General features: G+C 39.6%; 1 protein-coding gene across 5 annotated transcripts in view; it reads left to right on the top strand.

Moving 5' to 3' along the window:
* Positions 1 to 18,406, top strand: part of sfswap (splicing factor SWAP) — a 165,559-nt gene that overhangs the window by 29,823 nt on the left and 117,330 nt on the right. For all 5 annotated transcript variants that reach the window (XM_069932489.1, XM_069932490.1, XM_069932491.1 and 2 more), the window contains 2 exons: positions 9,098 to 9,332; positions 11,071 to 11,202. In XM_069932489.1, coding sequence (XP_069788590.1) covers positions 9,098 to 9,332; positions 11,071 to 11,202 — 367 coding nt within the window. The remainder of the gene's footprint in view (positions 1 to 9,097; positions 9,333 to 11,070; positions 11,203 to 18,406) is intronic.

The raw sequence follows: 18,406 nt of genomic DNA on the forward strand, positions 1-18,406 counted from the left end.
GACTGAAAGATCGAATTATTCACCTTTGAAGGCATGTTAAGCAAAAGCTGAGAGATCATTTTGCTGAGCACCTTTACTATGTTCACATCAATGATGGAGATCTCTCAATGACCAACTATTTCAATTCTGCGCCCCAATCTTACACCAACATGTCTGTCCAAGGCCTTATTCACTGCCAAACCAGGACTACCCATAAATAATAAGAACAACACCTAATATTCTATCTGGCGACTCTCCAACTGGATGGTATTAACAGAGACTTCTCCAGTTTCTGCTAGACCACTCCAGGGTCTCCTTCTCTTCCCAATCCCTCTGTCACCTTTCCTCCAGTTCTCTAGCCCATTCCCTCTCCATTCACAGAGCTATCCTACTTCTCTTTACCTATTTGCCTGCGGGCCTGTGCTCCTCCCCTTCCCCTCCCCCCACCAATTTATTCATGGGCCTGCCTACAGTTTGTTCATGTATAATTAAGGACCCAGGACCGAAATGTTGGTTATGTATCTTTGCTATATAAAGCACGCTTTGTGACCTGTTGTTTTTCTAGCATTGTATTTTTGTCAACTGGCTTTGTTGTAACTTTAAGACCAATGGTGGGCTGTAGGGCTTGAGCCCGATAGTTTGCATATGGGATCTGGCTCTTAGCCCAAAGATGACTTCATTGGGGGAACCTTATTGAAAGTGGATCTTTGGTTGAACTCCAGAAAGGAAAATGAGCTTTATCATTTAAAGCAGGGTTTCCCAACCAGGGGTGCGAGCTAGCATTCCAGGGGATGCGAGATAACATTTCAGTTTTTTTTAAATAAATCCCAACTCCTTCAATTTGGATAGTATGTCGGATGATGAAGAGCTGAAGGAAGATCTTATTGCGCTGCGCACAAATCGTGTTCTTGAAATGCAGTTTGAAAGCAAAACTTTGGAACAATATTGGTATTCGGCAATGGACACGTTTCCAAGGCTTTGTGAAAAAGCACTAACTCTGCTCATCCCATTCACGACGACATACTTATGCGAGTCTGGATTTCGTGCCCTTTTGTCAATCAAGACAAAATCTGGAAATCGTTTGGGTGCACAGGCAGACGTGCGGATTGGTATCAGCAATAAAGTGCCACATTTTGAAAAACTCTTCAACAATAAACAGGAACAAAAGAGTCATTAAATTTAAATTGGCTTATGAACATTTGAACATTTTTTTTTAAAAGAAATTTCATGCATGGATGAAAATTTAATTTTTTTGTAGGGTTTATATAACTTTTAATTTGTAATATTTTTTCTTTTCCATATGATTCATTTTTGTTGATATATTAAAAATTGATTATACAAATTTGTTTTGGTCACCTTCACCTTTATTATTAAATAAGTTATTACTTTAAGGGTTGCAAGAACATATTAAAATTTTTTAGAGGTGCGGGGCATAAAAAAGGTTGGGAACCACTGATTTAAAGGAATCCTTTGAAAGTACTGTACATGTTCTCTGGAACTTGGCTGTGCATTGAAGAAGGAAGAGTAGTGTGATTAATGTAGGCATCGAGGAAATGGGGCAGCCACTAATAATCAATTTTAGTTCCTTTTAATAGTTAAATTGTAAATCAACATTTGTATAAGTTTGTAATTTACTGCTTTAACTCCACTTGTTTGCAGTTTTATAGAGAGAGTAAGTCCAGGACAAGTATTAGCACCAGTTGCATGGTATTACAAATGACAATGGTTTAGTTAGATCGTGATGTTTTTAAGAAATAGTGGAATGCTGTCTTGGGAAGAAAGTGGGGTTTAAACATGGATTGAAGGTTGTTTTATGAGACTAGTGTATATCAAAGCTTTTACAGCAAACAATGCTCTAAGAAGTGGTAAACATTTTAAAAAATTTTTGCAATTATTCAATGCCTTTACAACTTTTATTTAGGGAAGTGGATCTATAAAAGCATTTTTGTCTCAAGTTGTACTGAAGTAATTGACAGTAAGCTTTATCTTGGCTGCCTGTTTTGGAATATTTAACTTGTGCAAATAGAGCTATTGATTGGTAGACCTAAAATTGATCTCTTCTAATTTTGTGCCTACATTCACACTATCCCCAATTTCTTGGCCTATTCATTTCCATTTTGCTCTGTCTTCAAGGTGAAGCTATATCTGTGAGTGAGCACAGGTCTTTACTCACTTAGACATGGATTCCTTGTGCTAATCCTAAATTAAGAGAGCCGTTTAAGTGCTCCAAAATAGACGGGTTATAGTGAGATGATATAACCTTCATCTGGACAAAAGACCAGACATTTGGAAGTAGGTATTAGAAATTTGCAGTTCAGAGTTTGAAGAGCAATCATTGTGCATGTAGGTAGGCCTTGTTTATTGTTGTGTGTGTTATTGTGTAATGATTGTTCAGAATTTATAATAGATGATCTATAGCTGATTGATCAGGCAGACAAGTTAAGAAACATCTTATCAGTATTGTTGGCCTCTTTTGATCTGTGATTTGTCATGAAGATTATTATTTGCAAACTCAATATTTAAGCACAATTATGGTAAGGCAATGATTTTTCTTCTCGTGTGATACAGAGTTTGGACATGTACGTGGAGTTAAGGGAGGAGGTTCAAGTCTTGAAATAAAAATAAACACTGCAGGTGCTGCAAATCTGAAATAAAAACAGAAAATGTTAATACTTAGTGGGTCAGCTGATGTTTCAGGTCAAAGACTTCATCAGGCTTAAGTCTTGCTCAGTCCTGATGAAAAGTGAATGAAAAACCCTGAAACTGAAGATAAGGCAGCTGGACAAGTGGGAGAATAATGAAATTATATTCTACAAAGTCTTCAAAGCATAATATGAGGGAATCACACAGGATCTCTTCATCACCATTGAAGCCTGGCAAGAGTGCCGTGATAGTAAATGGAATGGAGTGAAGGACAGTGGGTGGATGAGGAATTAATATAGGACTTTATATTGCAGAATTGCGTCTTGTGAAGAAGAATGTATATGAAATTGAGAGAATTTTTATTTTGCATGTTGAAAATAGCCAATAGATTAGATAGTCACAAATCCATTATAATATTTTCAGCTCATCATGACTGCATATTTTCTTGAGCCATGAGCTGTGCTTCAGTTTGGTCACTTGCATTTATGAAACTGATTTAGCACAGAATGAACCAATTCAGCTTTTTCATTCCTTGCCTTTAAGTGGAGCTTAATTCATTCATTAATGGCTTCATTCATCCAATCTCTCCTTTTCACCTCCCAGGACCTGCTGCAAGGCTAATATTAATATTATTTCAAGACCCACTGGCATGTTGGATTGACTTCTGGTTGTTGGTTTTAAGATGTATGCGAGTTCGTAATTAATTTGTGGTGATCTTTCAGCTGAATTCATTGTACAAAGTTCAAACTGAAGATTTATTGTCAGAGTACATACATGGCATCACATACATCCCTGAGATTCTTTTTCCTGTGGGCCAGGCAGAATTTCTCCTTATCTGTAGTGCAGAAACTGTACTCAAGAAATGATGTGTATACAAAAGACAGAAATGTAAATAAATATTCAGCAGTAAATAATGTGCAAAGTAGGAGTCATTAAATGAGTCTCTGATTGAGTCTGTTGTTTATGAATCGGATAGTGGAGGGGGAGCAATTGACTTGAACTTAGTGGTATGCGTCTTGTGGGACCTATACCTCTTTCCTGATGGCCGCAGTGAGAACAGAGCATGTCCTGGGTGATGTGACTCCTTGATGATTATTGTTACCCTCTGATGGCGGTGTTCCATGTAAATGTTCTTGATGGTAGGGATGATTTTGCCTGTGATGTACTGGGCTGTGCCCGCTACCTTTTCCAGGGCTTTCTGCTCAGAGGCATACCAGGCTGCAATGCAGCCGGTCAGCACACTTTCCACTAGACATCTGAAGAAGTCTGCCACACCTCTGCAAACTCCTTAGAAATTAGAGGCTTACTTCATGATGACATTCGTGTGTTTAGTCCAGGAAAGGTCCTCCGAGATAGTGACTCCCAGGAATTTAAATTTGCTCACCCTCTCCATCTCTAATTTCCCAATGAACACTGGATTGTGTACACTTCTGGTTTTTTTCTTATTAAAGTCTACAATCAATTCCTTGGCTTTGGTGACATTGAGAGCAATGTCATTCAGGCATGTTTTCAATCTCCCTCCTTTATGCTGACTCATCTCCTTTGAGTATAACCCACTACTGTTGTCAGCAAATTTGTAGTTTTTTTTGCCTCACTGAGCCACAGTCATTGTAGCCATGTAGTCCATAATTTGGACCAACAGGAAGCTATCTCATTTACAATGCCTACATTGGCTATATCCCATTCCTTCCCCCTCTCCTTGGAATTAAACAATTTACTTCAATTAATGGGAACATAAAATATTCAAATTAACTTAAATAGATCCACATTTCACAGAGTAAAGGTTGAAAGATATTTGCTGTCGGGTAGAGTAATCCATATTTTTCCTGATTTGGTGTAAATTATGGGACTGGGCAGTAGTTTACTTGATGTACCAAGTTGACTCTTAAGTATGTAATAAAAATCAGAAAGGAGGCCACACAGGAGCAAATAGGTGTTATTTGGACAGTTTCTTGGAAATATATAGCTTTAAAATGTATAGGAAATGTGATGGCTTTTTTAAAAAAAAAACTGACTTTTAAAAGATTGCGTTTGTAAATGTATTAAAATTCAGAGTGAAAAGGCTGTGCTGAGATTTGAAATGGTCATGCTCCAGCAGCTGTTGAGACATTTATGCTGTGTTGTGCAAAATGAAATCTGATCTAAGCAACTCAGAAAATTGACCAGGTTTTGACCCCTTACAATTAGTGATGCTTTAAATGGAATTATAGAGCTCATACTCAGTCTTAGTTATTGTCTTATTTTTTAATGTCCAAGATTTGCAACATTATTCATGAACATGCATTTAGTACACAAAGGACAATGCTTGCTAACTGTTTCCAGCATTTTTAACACAAGTGAGTCCCAGTCGCATGATGCAAGTTTGGAAATTAAAATATAGCAGAGGATACCTTTTACAAACATGCAAATTGGTAGCAGTTATAGATCACTTAAGTCCTCCATTTAATGCTGATCTGCTTGAAGCCTCAACTTGTTCTCATCTATCCTGCAAGTAAACTTTCATTGGATTGCTTTTCAATAATCTATCCATCTCTTCTTTAAAAGTATTCAAAGCCTCTGTTTCCACTAAGGGACAGTTCCAAATCTTCAGTGCTCTGAAATTAAAAAAAAAAAAAATTTGTGTCTTTCTTACATGGCAACCCATATTTTAAAATGGTGACCCTGGTTCTGGATTCTCCCACAAAGTAAACATTCTCTTTACCTTCACTTTATCACTGCCCCTCATTCTCTCGCTTCAATTAGATCATCTCAAACTCCCAGATGACTGAGAGACTATTTGTTTTGGAGGGAATTTTTTTTGAGTCATCGAATTACAACCTTTGTCTTTCTTATAGTTTTTTTTATATTGGTAATCTATTTTCTGGCACATTGACACAGACCAGCTGTAACAACCAGATGGACTGTCCGTGATCTGTGGACCACATTAAGATATACTCTCCTCTGAACTGTATTGAACTGCAATGTATTAATATCTTGTAAATATGAAGATCTCTATTGTGTATTGTACTTCAGCTGTGGTCTCACCAGTATCCTATATTCTTTTCCTTGGCTTGGCTTCGCGGACGAAGATTTATGGAGGGGTAATGTCCACGTCAGCTGCAGGCTCGTTTGTGTCTGACAAGTCCGATGCGGGACAGGCAGACACGGTTGCAAGGGAAAATTTGTTGGTTGGGGTTGGGTGTTGGGTTTTTCCTCCTTTGTCTTTTGACAGTGAGGTGGGCTTTGCGGTCGACTTCAAAGGAGGTTGCTGCCCACCGAACTGTGAGGCGCCAAGATGCACGGTTTGAGGCGATATCAGCCCACTAGCGGTGGTCAATGTGGCAGGCACCAAGAGCTTTCTTTAGGCAGTCCTTGTACCTCTTCTTTGGTGCACCTCTGTCACGGTGGCCAGTGGAGAGCTCGCCATATAACACGATCTTGGGAAGGCGATGGTCCTCCATTCTGGAGACGTGACCGACCCAGCGCAGTTTGATCTTCAGCAGCGTGGAATCGATGCTGTTGGCCTCTGCCATCTCGAGTACTTCGATGTTGGAGATGAAGTCGCTCCAATGAATGTTGAGGATGGAGCGGAGACAACGCTGGTGGAAGCGTTCTAGGAGCCATAGGTGATGCCGGTAAAGGACCCATGATTCGGAGCCGAACAGGAGTGTGGGTATGACAAATGCTCTGTATACGCTAATCTTGTGAGGTTTTTCAGTTTGTTGTTTTTCCAGACTCTTTTGTGTAGTCTTCTAAAGGCGCTATTTGCCTTGGCGAGTCTGTTGTCTATCTCTTTGTTGATCCTTGCATCCGATGAAATGGTGCAGCCGAGATAGGTAAACTAGTTGACCGTTTTGAGTTTTGTGTGCCCGATGGAGATGTGGGGTGGCTGGTAGTCATGGTAGGGAGCTGGCCGATGGAGGACCTCAGTTTTCTTCAGGATGACTTCCAGGCCAAACATTTTGGCAGTTTCCGCAAAACAGGACGTCAAGCGCATATTACCATATTACTGAAACATAAACTCCTTATTTTTAATTTCTCCAAAACATAGAATTTCTAATCGCTTCCTGAATGTGCACTCTTGCTATTTGTGTATCGTCTAGAAAAGCACTGTGATCCATCCCTCTGTACCTCAGATCACCGAGCTCTACAATTTCTCATTTTTTTTTAACCTTGTCACAATGGATACTTTTATATTTTTCCCACATTATTTTCCATTTGGCAGATCTTTGCCATATCACCTGGAATATCATCCCTTTGTGACATTTTTTTCCTTCACAATTAATTTTTCTATTATTCTTTGTCATTGACAAACTTTGTAAGTATATTCAAAGCTCCTTTATCTAAGTGATTTAAATGTTGTAAATATTTGGGCTCTAGCATTGATCTTGGATGCATTTGTTACACCTTACCTAGCAGTAAAAAAATCCACTGATGTCTACTCTGTTTAGATCTTTTTCTGTACTAGTATGTTTATTCCTGCAGTAATCTTTGAAGCAGAACCTTTTCTGTATTCTCTATGGTATCCGCTTTATTCCCAGCACATATTTCTGCTTTGTCACTACATTCCATTACTAACTCCACACATCATGTTAGGATTTCCCATTTTTTTTCGACATATGATCTGACATCCCAATCATTTCAGTGGGGATTCTTGGTGTTTCGATTAGGAGGGGAAAGGACGGGTAATTTTTACTTTTGAATAATATTTCAATAGTTTTCATTGTTTTTAAGGTATTTACACATGATGTAGTAGATTTTAAATGTCCCTGATGTTTAAAATTAAAAATCTGTTGGAGCCTTGGCGGGAATCACAGCCGAATGCAGCAGGGCCCATTAGAGTGCATTTCCTTGGTCCTGCCAATCACCAGAACCTATCTATTCAGCCCCTGATGTGCATAGATTCAATGACATTACAGGTACTCTCTGACTTAATGACTGTAATTGGGACTGAAGGATCAGTCATATCTCGAAATGGATGCAATTGTAATTTTGCCCGCGTACATGGACTACCAAAGTCTTAAAGCAAACTTTTTAATCAAATCTTTTTTCATTATAAATTTAACGATAACAACTTAAAGCTTCCTGAATTTGTCAATCAACCTTGGCGAATCTTTCCACATTCTGGTCCATGCTTACCTTGTTAGTCAGCATCCTGGGGTCCATAGGCTTGGAGCGGCCATCTTGATTCTGCATGTATTGACCCCAGGATGCAGACTAACAAGGTAAGTATGCACATTTTGGCTCTTACATGCCCTGTATCCTAGTTATAGTTTGTCAAATACAACATAATCCATATTATTATTTTTTTTTAAATTTCGGTCTTTTGTGAGGATGGACAGTCGCATAGGTCGCAAGACAGGGAGTACTAGTATTTATTTGTTCATGGGATATGGATGCTCCTGTTTAGTGAGTGTGAGGAGATGACAGCCGACTGGGCCCAGAACAATTGTGCTCATTGGCTTTTTTGATTTCATGTTAAGTTGTTGACTGGATATTTTGCAAACTCAAATTATTTATTGGGACATTTTTCTCCTACAGGGTCCTGTAGGAGTTGGGGATCAATTAGACTTTTTTGTTCTTTAAATTGGGAGTGGAAATATCCTTTCTACACCCAACTAGTAAAGTTAACAAATTTCAGTATAATTGATCGTTACTTAAAAATAATGACAGAAATCCATGAACAAATACGTTGTCTTATAATACTGGGAAATTCATTTAAAAACAAAGACTAGTTGAGTGTGAACATGTAATCAAGTGCTTTAATACTTGGGTGGTAAATTAACATTAATTTAATCAGGTAATTAGTAATATAGGTTGAGTACCCCTTATCCGAAATGCATGGAACCAGAATTGTTTCAGATTTTGGATCCTTTTGGATTTTGGGTATTTGGATAAGGGCACCTGTAATTGTTTAAAAGCTGGATGAATACATATACGTAGTCTAATCTAAATAAATATTGGGAGAATTTGGTAAAATTAGAGCAGACTACATACATACACACATTTTAAAAACAGATCTTATTTGAAATACTGAAGAATTCATATTCAGTGGACTTTACAGAAACTGTGGAGAATGCTATGCACATTTCACAAGTAGCTGCTAATTGAAATTATGTCATCAAAAGAATCAACTGGAGACGTGCCGCCTGTGTTGAACATTTTTACAAGGCTTTTGACCTTTCTGCAAAGTTCACAGAAAGGCCACTCCTGAGAAGTTTGTTTACCTAAGACAACAGATGAGAGCAAAAGACTAACTCCTATTGTTCCCTGGAGAAGGTGGGGGGGGGGTTTGCAAGTGAGAGAGTCACATGGGCTTGCTGGCAGTGAGAGAGAGAGGGAGAGAAGGGTGAAACAAGTTCTCTCAACCTGTGTGTGTGTGACACTGAAAGACGTGCAAGCAAAATTGGCAGTTTCCTTATTGCCTCTTGAATGATTACATAAACATAGTGAAAGTAATTGGACATGATCTTCATTGAATTCTTTTCTATTACAGCATCGGTGTCAGCCATGTATTATGGATATTACATGATGCCTGATGGTACATATTGCCTAACCCCTCCTCCACCAGGGATGGAAGTTGCTGGTTATTATAGTGGCTTGACTTCAGAGGTGGCTACACCAACTACAACAGGGTCCTCAGCACCTTCAGCATCTGGAAGCACACCTCCACCACCTCCAGAAGGGGAGAGCAGTAATAGCCAGGGTACCGCAACTACAACCACAATTAGGTGGGATGTTTTAAATTCAATAATTAGCTTCTCCAAGTGTATGTATGAAACCTATAATTTACCCTGCTGGAATTGGATATTGTAATATAGGCCATAATTGTCCAGATGTCTTTTTAAGTTTGCTTGATTCTTTTTTTAAAATTGCTGTTCAGGAGATGTAGATGTCGCTAAGAAGGCCAACATTTATTGTCCATCACTATTTTTCTCTGATCTAAGGTGACAATTAAGGGTCAACGGCAATAATGGGTCACACTAAAGTTAGAAAGTACGGTTGCAGGACTTTAGAGAGCCAAATGGAATTTTAATGGTAATCTGAAAGAGTTATCCTAAGGAAAAGCTGAGAATTGATCAGGGGAAGGGATAGCTCGATGAATGCAGAGCTGGAAGAAAGGAGATGGATGGAAAGAGAGGGAGGAATGGAGATATGGGGATAGTAAAATGAGAGAGGTTGGAGGGTGCCCAGATGGAATATAAGGTGTTGCTCCTCCAATTTGCAATTAGTCTCAATTGGGCAGTGCGTGAGACATGTCGGCACGGGAATGGGGTGAGGATTGAAATGAATTGCCACAGGAAGTTCCCCGCTGTTGCTGTAGATAGAGCGAAGGAACTCATGAAGTATTCTTCTAGTCTGCAACCAGACTCTCTAATGTAGAGGAGACCATAACAGGAGCCCCGGATGCAGTCAATGACCCCTGCAAATTCAAAAAGTGGTGTCCTCAAACAGTCCTGACAAGTGAAGCCACACTCTAACTTGGGGTACCAGGAGACTTCTGTGCTTTTATTTAAGAAGAACACAAAGGACAAGCAGGGGCTTGTGAGCCTTGTTTCAGAGGTGTAAACCACTTGGAGGGATTCTGAGGGCTAGGAGCTACCTGAATTTAGAAAGGCAAGGGCTAAATAGTCAGGATGGCTCAGAAATTTGAATTTTTTGGAGGTTGACTAAGAGGATTATTTTTTTTAGACCTTCAGCAGGATAACAGGCCATTTCAGTCCATGAGCCTATGCCATTCAATTTCTCCAAATTGACCAACAACCCCCAGTATGTTTTTTTTGAACAGTGGGAGGAAACCAGAGCACCTGGAGGAAATCCATGCAGATATTGGACAAACTCCTTACAGACAGTGCAGGATTCAAATCCCAGCCGTGATCGCTGGCTCTATAAACAATGTTCTGCTAACCGCTAGGCTAATTGTGCTACCCTTGATGAGGGCAGGGCAGTGGACATTGACTACCTGGACTTAGGCTGGTCCAGAAGCTTAGAATACATGGAATCCAGGGTGAGATGGAACAATGGATGCCAAATTGGCTTGTTGGTATAAAAGTATTTTTTAACTGCCCTTCTGACTTTTACTTTGCCTGAAAAAAGATATTTAACATCATCTTCAAAATGATATAATCATGAAGAGAAGTGTTGGTAGAAAGAGGAAGAATGCATTGCTAGTTTTGTCTGGCAAGTTTGCAAATAAGATTAGCACTCACAACATCCATTGCTTTGAACAATTCCTCACATGTCAGTCATTACTTAAGATGCACTTGTTACACCATCTGTGTGTGATATGTTACCACTGGGGACTGTCTTTGAAGCTTGCCCTTTATCAATTTGAAGACTAAATTTGTGTGATGTTTCTTGGACTTGTGATACTTTGAGTTTTAATAGTGGTTTTGCATCATGCTGTTTTTCTTTCACTACCGTATTTTTACTTGCTTATGTACAACTTAACTATCTTGTATTTTTCAGTGCTACAACTGTGGTTCCTGTTATCATTCCTCCTCCCCCTGATATCCAGCCAGTTATTGACAAGCTGGCAGAGTATGTAGCCAGAAATGGAACTAAATTTGAATCCAGTGTAAGAGACAAGAATGATACAAGGTAAGAAAGTGAAATAATTAAGTGATTTTAATATGGTATGGTCGTCTACTTGTTAGTTTATTAGGTCATAATTCAGAGTGCAGGCTTGCCTAAAATACAGTGCCTTTCATATATTTACGACAAAGATATTTTTTCCTTTATTTGACCCTGTGCTCCACAATTGTAATCAAACAATTCTCATGTGTTTGAAGTGCACATTCCAGATATTTTTCGAAGTTATTTGTATACATTTTGGTTTGACTAGGTAGAAATTATAGCAATTTTTATACATAGTTTCCCTATTTCAGGACAGCATAATGTTTGGGACATTTGGCTTTACAGGTGTTGTGATCACTCAGTTATGTTTAATTGCATCATTGGCACAGGTATAAGGGAGCTCGGCTTGTTTCTAAGCTTTTGATCACCTTTGGAGTCCGTAGTTGCTATTTTTCAACATGAGGACCAGAGTTGTGCCAATGAAAGTCAAGGAAGCCATTATGAAACTGAGAATCAAGGATAAAACAGTAAAATACATCACCTAAACCATATGATTACCAAAATCAACTATGTGGAAATCATTAAGAAGAGTGTACTGGTGAGCTTAGTAATTGCAAAGGGACTGGTAGGCCAAAAATTACCTCCACTGCTGATGAACAGTGTTGAGAAAATGAGCATTATGTTGAGAAAAATTCTCCACATAATGAAGAAAAATCACCAAACACCCGTCCAACAGATCAGAAACTCTCTTCCTAAACATTAACCTGTTTCAGAGTGACAGAAAGACCAAAGTGTGGAGGCCATAAAGAAACTGCCCAAGATCCCAAGCATTACCACCTCATCTGTGAAACGTGGTGGGGATGTAATGGCCTGGGCATATATGCCTGCCACGGGTGTTGGCGCACTTGTCTTCATTGATGTAGCTGCTGATGGCAGTAGCAAAATGAATTCTGAGCTGTATAGATAAATCTTAACTGCTTGAGCAAATGCCTCCAAACTCATTGGATGGTGCTTCATTCTACAGCAAGGTAATGATCCCAAACATACTGCTAAAGCAATGGAGTTTTTAAAAGCTCCAAACTGGAAGATACTTGAATGGCCAAGTCAGTCAGCTGAACTAAGTCCAACTGAGTATGTCTTCCATTTGCTGAACAGAAAATTTAAAAACAGCAGGAGCTGAAGATGGTTGCAGTCGAGGCCTTGCAGAGCATCACCAGAGAAGATACTTGGCACCTGGTGATGTCTATGAATCACAGACTTCAAGTCTTCAAGTCGTCATTGGATGCAAGATAGGCAACAAAAGTACTAAACATGACTACTTTAATATGCAAAAATGCATAACGAACGTTTCGGGCTTGAGCTCTTCATCAAGGCTCAAACCTGAAATGTTGGTTATGTATTTTTGCCTTTGCTATGTAAACGGCACACTTTGTGTTTTTACTTCACTCAGGGTGTCTGCAGATTTTCGTGTTTTACACTTGGGACATAGCAATGGTATGAATATTAAAAAGTTCTGGTGCCCTGAAATGAGGGGACTATATATATATATAAAATGTGTCAAACCAAAATGGATACAAATAACCTTGAATAAAATCTGCAATGTGCTCTTAATCACATGTGATTTATTTGATTACAAATTTAAACGTTTGGAGCACAGGGCCAAATAAAAGGAAAAAAGTATCTTTGTCCAAACCTTATGGAGGGGCCTGTTGATGGCTTTGTATTGATGTATTCTTCTGTGGCATGTGTGCATTGCTGACAAGGCTGTCATTATTACCCATCCCTATTAGTCCTTGCGAATATGTATTGAGTTGCTGACTTGAATTGCTGTAGTCCATGTGATGAAGATGTTAATGAACAAGTAGTTTCCAGATTTTGACCAGATGGCAGTGAATGATTGGCAATACGATTTCCAAATCAGGAAGCAGAAGTGGTGATATTCCTACATGCTGTTGTGTTTCTAGATGGCTGTGACTTTGGGTGGTGCTGTTGAAAAAGCATTTGAAGTTTACCTATATTCCCTGTGCAATGCTTTGCCAATGGAATGAGTGTAAATTGTGGATGAGCTGCCAATAAGGTAGAAATCTTTTGTGCGAATGGCATAGTGCTGTTGAAGCTGCACTGTTGGAAGATTTGGGGAGTTAGGAGGCAAATACTTGCAGCAGGGTGCCCATTCTTTGATCTTTTCTTGCAACCACTGGATTTATGTGATGGTTCAATTAAGCTACCATTCGGTGGTACTCCTGAGGTTGTTGATTTGGTAAGGGGGGGGGGGTGGAATTGAACTCTTAACATGTTGGAGTTGATCATTTTCAAGACAAAAAAGCAAAAAATGTTCACTCAATGTGATGAATTATGAGGGAGTTCAGTGTGCTGTCATCAATCTTGGAACATTTTGATTTCAAATCCTTTGGATTATTCTGGAGACTACATATGGAGTGCTGTAATAACTTTACACTTGTATATTCTTAATGTTTAAAATGTTTCTGAGACTTGCACTTCTGAATGTTGGAGCAGATTGAGGGGGCAGGGAGGGAGGAAGATTGAAATATCAAAGGGGGTGGATGAATTCTTCAATATGTTGACTGCTTTTCCTTGGAAATGCATCTGGAGATGATGAAGGGGAGAGAGACTTGTGTGATGGTGAAAAATATTTGACATTATTACTCTTTCCAAAATATTCTGTTGGATGTCTTTTCCACATGTATGCTGTTCTGAGAGCAAAACGCTTCTAAACTTTAGTTTTGCGTGACCTTAAACCAGTGGTTCTCAACCTTTTTGTTCATTTATATACCACCTTAAGTAATTCCTTACTCGCCCCAGAGCACCTATGGCATATGTGGTTAATAAAGGATAACTTAAGGTGGCATGTAAGTGGTAAAAAGAAGATTTTAAACCACTGCCTTAAACCCACATTCTTTAATTCTTTAAGACTCAAAAAAAAATTATGATGAGAATCTGCAATAAAAAAGAAAATGGCAGAAATATTCAGCAGGGCAGACAGTACCTGTGAAAGGAGATGTAATCTCACTGCATCTAGTTGAATGTTCTTCATCAACATAGTTTTGATGAAGGATCTTTGATATTATATATTAGTGCTGTTTCTCTTAGTGCTTTTGTTCATCTAATTCTGTGTTGAAAGCTTGAAAACATGGTTAACATCTCAAACCTTTCATAGAAGCTGTTCAGCTGAATGAATATCCAGTTACAAAAGAGCACTTCATCTTTTCCAAAGAATAGATCCATGATTACTCCCTCTCAAGGTTGCAATGTGTTAACATGAGAAAAAGTTCTGAATGAATTTGATTTCTGCACCCACTTTGTCTTTTGTCTATTATACACCACCACCCCCCCACCCCCCAATATGCACAGATTTTCCCCAAAATCCTTTCTCCTCACATACCTATCCAACTCCCTTTTTTAAAAATCTCTTCACTATAACTTGTGGTACACTACAGAACCAAACCACATATTATGTGGGTGTCTTGTTTTTGAGGTCGTCTTTGTTGCCATTTGTTCTTTTGCCAATCGTCTTCAAGTTTTAACCTCAGGCTCTTGCCTCTGTCAGGTTTTGAACTCATGAGGTTCTAAATTTTGAAGGGAAAAGATATCTTCTTTGAACAATATCTTGCAACAGTGAAGAATCAGAAAAATTCAATTTTTGTTGATTAAAAAGAAAAATAACTTGATTTTTTAATTACATTTTTCTTCATTCAAATTTATGATATTCTTTACATAAGCTAAATGATTTGTAAAACTAAAACTTGAACTTGATTACAATTTTTTTAGGTTAAATTACTGGATCAGGTTCAAAATTTGCTTGAAAAATATGAACCAAGCTGTTTCTTAACTTTGGTACAAGGTTTGCATTTGAATTAGATACTTAATTAAGGTAACTTGATCTGCCTACACAATCATTTTTCCTCCTCCTGGTCTGAAAATAACTACCATGTGTGTGATAGTAATTGGACGGAGTCAACATAAAAGGCACAGAGGGTGCAGAAGTGTTCATATTCATTTAGAAGATTTGGTTTGCAAGCCTAATGAGAGAGGAGTCAAATATGGACATCTCTTGGAAATTAAGCTGAGCGGCTGAAAGGGAAAAAAGTCAATGTATTTTGATGTTGATCATCAATTATCAGTTGATTTGGTTCTGAAAAAGGACAAAGATAGACCAGGAGTAAAAGCTTTCAATAGGGGTAGGGCAATTTATCGAAACTGCTTTAGAAGCAGCTGTTTGAAGATGAATAAAAATTAAAAATAAAAGCTGTTTGGAGAAAAAAAATGGAAAATGCTGGAACACTCGACAGGTCAAGCAGGATGTTTGGAACAGAAACATAGGGATCTTCTATCGGGATGGTGCCATGGAGAGAGAGCACAAAAACTAGCCAGTTACGGCATGGTTACAAGCCCTTCCACCCCAATTACACCCAATTGACCTACAACTTCCTCTCCCCCATACGTTTTGAATGGTGGGCGGAAATCAGAGCACCTGGAGGTAACTTGCGCACTCGCAGGGAGAATGTACAAACTCCAGCAGGCCGCACCAGATTCGAACCCCATTCACTGGCACTGTAACAGGGTTGCGCGAACCATAGCCCACCTCGTCTGCACAAGCCATCAAGCACCCAGTTTACATTATTCCTACTCAAGCCTACTTTCCTAACATTCCCATCAACTCATTCCTGGATTCTGCCACTTGCCTGCACACTTTGGGGTGGCGGGGAGAAAGCAGGCACAATTTACAGTAATGAGATAACTTGCTCTCTTGCATGAGTTCAGGCAGAAGAGGAAACGGAACCTCTGGAAGAAAGCTGTGCAGTCACTGGAAGAATGTATAAACTCCACACGGACAGCACTGAATGTCAAGATTGAATGAAGCAGGGTTGCTGGATCTGTGAGGCAGCATTTCTGCTAGTTATACCTGTGCCATCCTTTGGTGATGTTGGCTCTTTCAGCATATGCCTCTTGACCTGCTGAGACTGTCCAGAATTTTGTGTTTTTATATGCAAAGATAAATTACTATTAGAACAATAGAAGACATTCCTGATCATGCAAGCTTAGATCAGATATGTTCCACAAAAAAACAGTCTAGGACTTTAGAATCTAGAATCACATGATTGCCAAGATGAGGGGTGGGGGGAGGGAAAGAAGCAAGAATACAAGATGTTGACAGAGAGAAGAGAAATAGCGAACAAAGATTAAATAGACAGCAAAAGAGATGCCATGAAAAAATATTGGCAAGGAAATCCCAATATTGATTTATAACTAAAGATCAATATAATTGAAGGAAGACTAGGTGCTTTTTAGGGTCCAAAAAGACGAGAGATATTGGTTCCACAACTTGAATATCTTGCATCTGACTAAAGAGGAAACTCTGTAGTTGAGAAGAGGAAGTAAGATCAAAACACATTATTTCCGTTCATCCAGCAGGGAATTGTAAAGGAGCAAGTCACAGACCACTGTAGGGAACAAAGTAGTAGATAGGATGGTCAAAAAGGCATTCCATATACTTTACCTTGTGAGTCAAGTTATAGAATATAAGATTAGGAAGTTTGTGCTTGAACTTTTATTTTTTATTGCCATTGTTAGAACACTGTGATGTGCCAGAGGAAGGATGTGACAGCACTCGACTGGGCTATGATCATTTTTTTTAGAGCAGAAAATAGATCAATAGTGATAAACTGAAGAGGAGTCTTGACTATTGGAATACTTAATTCTCCTTAATAAAGATATAAATAATCATTGGGTCTGCAGTTTGACATAGAAAATGGTATCAGAGCAGCCATTCTCAACCTTTTTTTGGTGCTGACCCCTTTAGGATTCTGCTCAAAGTTTATGGTCCCGCTTCCCTGTGAATTAGTCAAGTTTAGTTACTTTCTTCTTCTCTCCTACCAACTACATTTTTTTTTAAATTGGATGAACAACACCTAATCCTAGGATCTGTCCTGGAGCTATCACAAAGAAGGCATGCCAGCGGCTGTACTTTGTTAGATGTCTGAGGAGATTCGGCATGTCACTGGAGATTCTTGTAAGCAGGTATACCGTGGAGAGTATTCTGATAGGTTGCATTACAGCCTGCTATGGAGGTGCCAACTCTCAAGACAAAAATAAACTGCATAGGGTTGGCCTGCGACATCACAGGCACCAGACTTCACACCATCGAGGACATTTACAGAGGAGGTGTCTTAATAAAGCAGCCTCTATCCTCAAAAACTTACCACCCAGGCCATCCCCTCTTCACTCAGCTACCATTGGGGGGGGGAAAAAAGTACAGGAGCCTAAAGATGAGCACTCAACGGCACAAGTACAGCTTCTTCCCCATTGCCATCAGATTCCTAAATAATCAATAATTTTGTGAACCAAAGACAATGTCGCTTCTCGTGCACTTTTATTATTATTTTTATCTTACAGTGATGTAGTAAGATGGTATAAAATGAATGTGCAAGTATAATTCTGCTGCTGCCAAACTTGTTCATGACCATAAATTTTGATTCTGATTCTAATATTGCTTCTGGGCACTCCCCACCCCACTGCCTGAATCCCCACTCTGACAGCTGCTGCTTGAGCCCCGCTCTGACAGCCCCTGCCCCGCTGCCTGAACCCTGCTCAGATAGCTCACACTCTAACAGCCCCTGAGCCCTGGTCTGACAGCCCACTACCCTGCAGCCTGAGCCCCTTCCCACACTATCTAAGCATAAACTGAGCTCCCCTCCACTGTTTTAAGTCAGTCCCCTGAAAGCAGCTACCACTTCCTCTTCAAATCCCAGTTGCGTTACCCAGGGGGGTGGCGTGAGGGAGCGGGGTGGAGGTGTGGGCCTGATATGAGGGGAGCAGGATGGGGGGAGCGGACCTGGTATGAGGAGCTGCTTGGCCGAGGTGGTGGTGGCATCCTGTTTGCAGGAAGTAGAGGGCTGGTCTGCTTTGATGGAGCTGTGGTCTCTCACACTGGAGTTAACCTGACCCTGATGTCCAGACTTCTGCCCTGCTTGGCTGCTGGCTACTCACTCACTCACTGAGCACTCTGAGTGAGGCGGTGAACCATTTATCAGTAATTAGAAAATCTTCCATCGAAAACTGACATATTGACAGCTGTGAAATGTTAATATGAAGTCAGCTGACTGTCAGAGTTCTGTGAAATACGTCACTTGCAAACTCACCACTGGAGGTGGAGCCTCGGCGTAAAATCCCAAGTAGCTGAATTACCTGAAAATAGTGGTGCAGTGTG

The sequence above is a fragment of the Narcine bancroftii genome, chromosome 4, assembly GCF_036971445.1.
Source record: "Narcine bancroftii isolate sNarBan1 chromosome 4, sNarBan1.hap1, whole genome shotgun sequence".
NCBI classification, from domain to species: Eukaryota; Metazoa; Chordata; class Chondrichthyes; order Torpediniformes; family Narcinidae; genus Narcine; species Narcine bancroftii.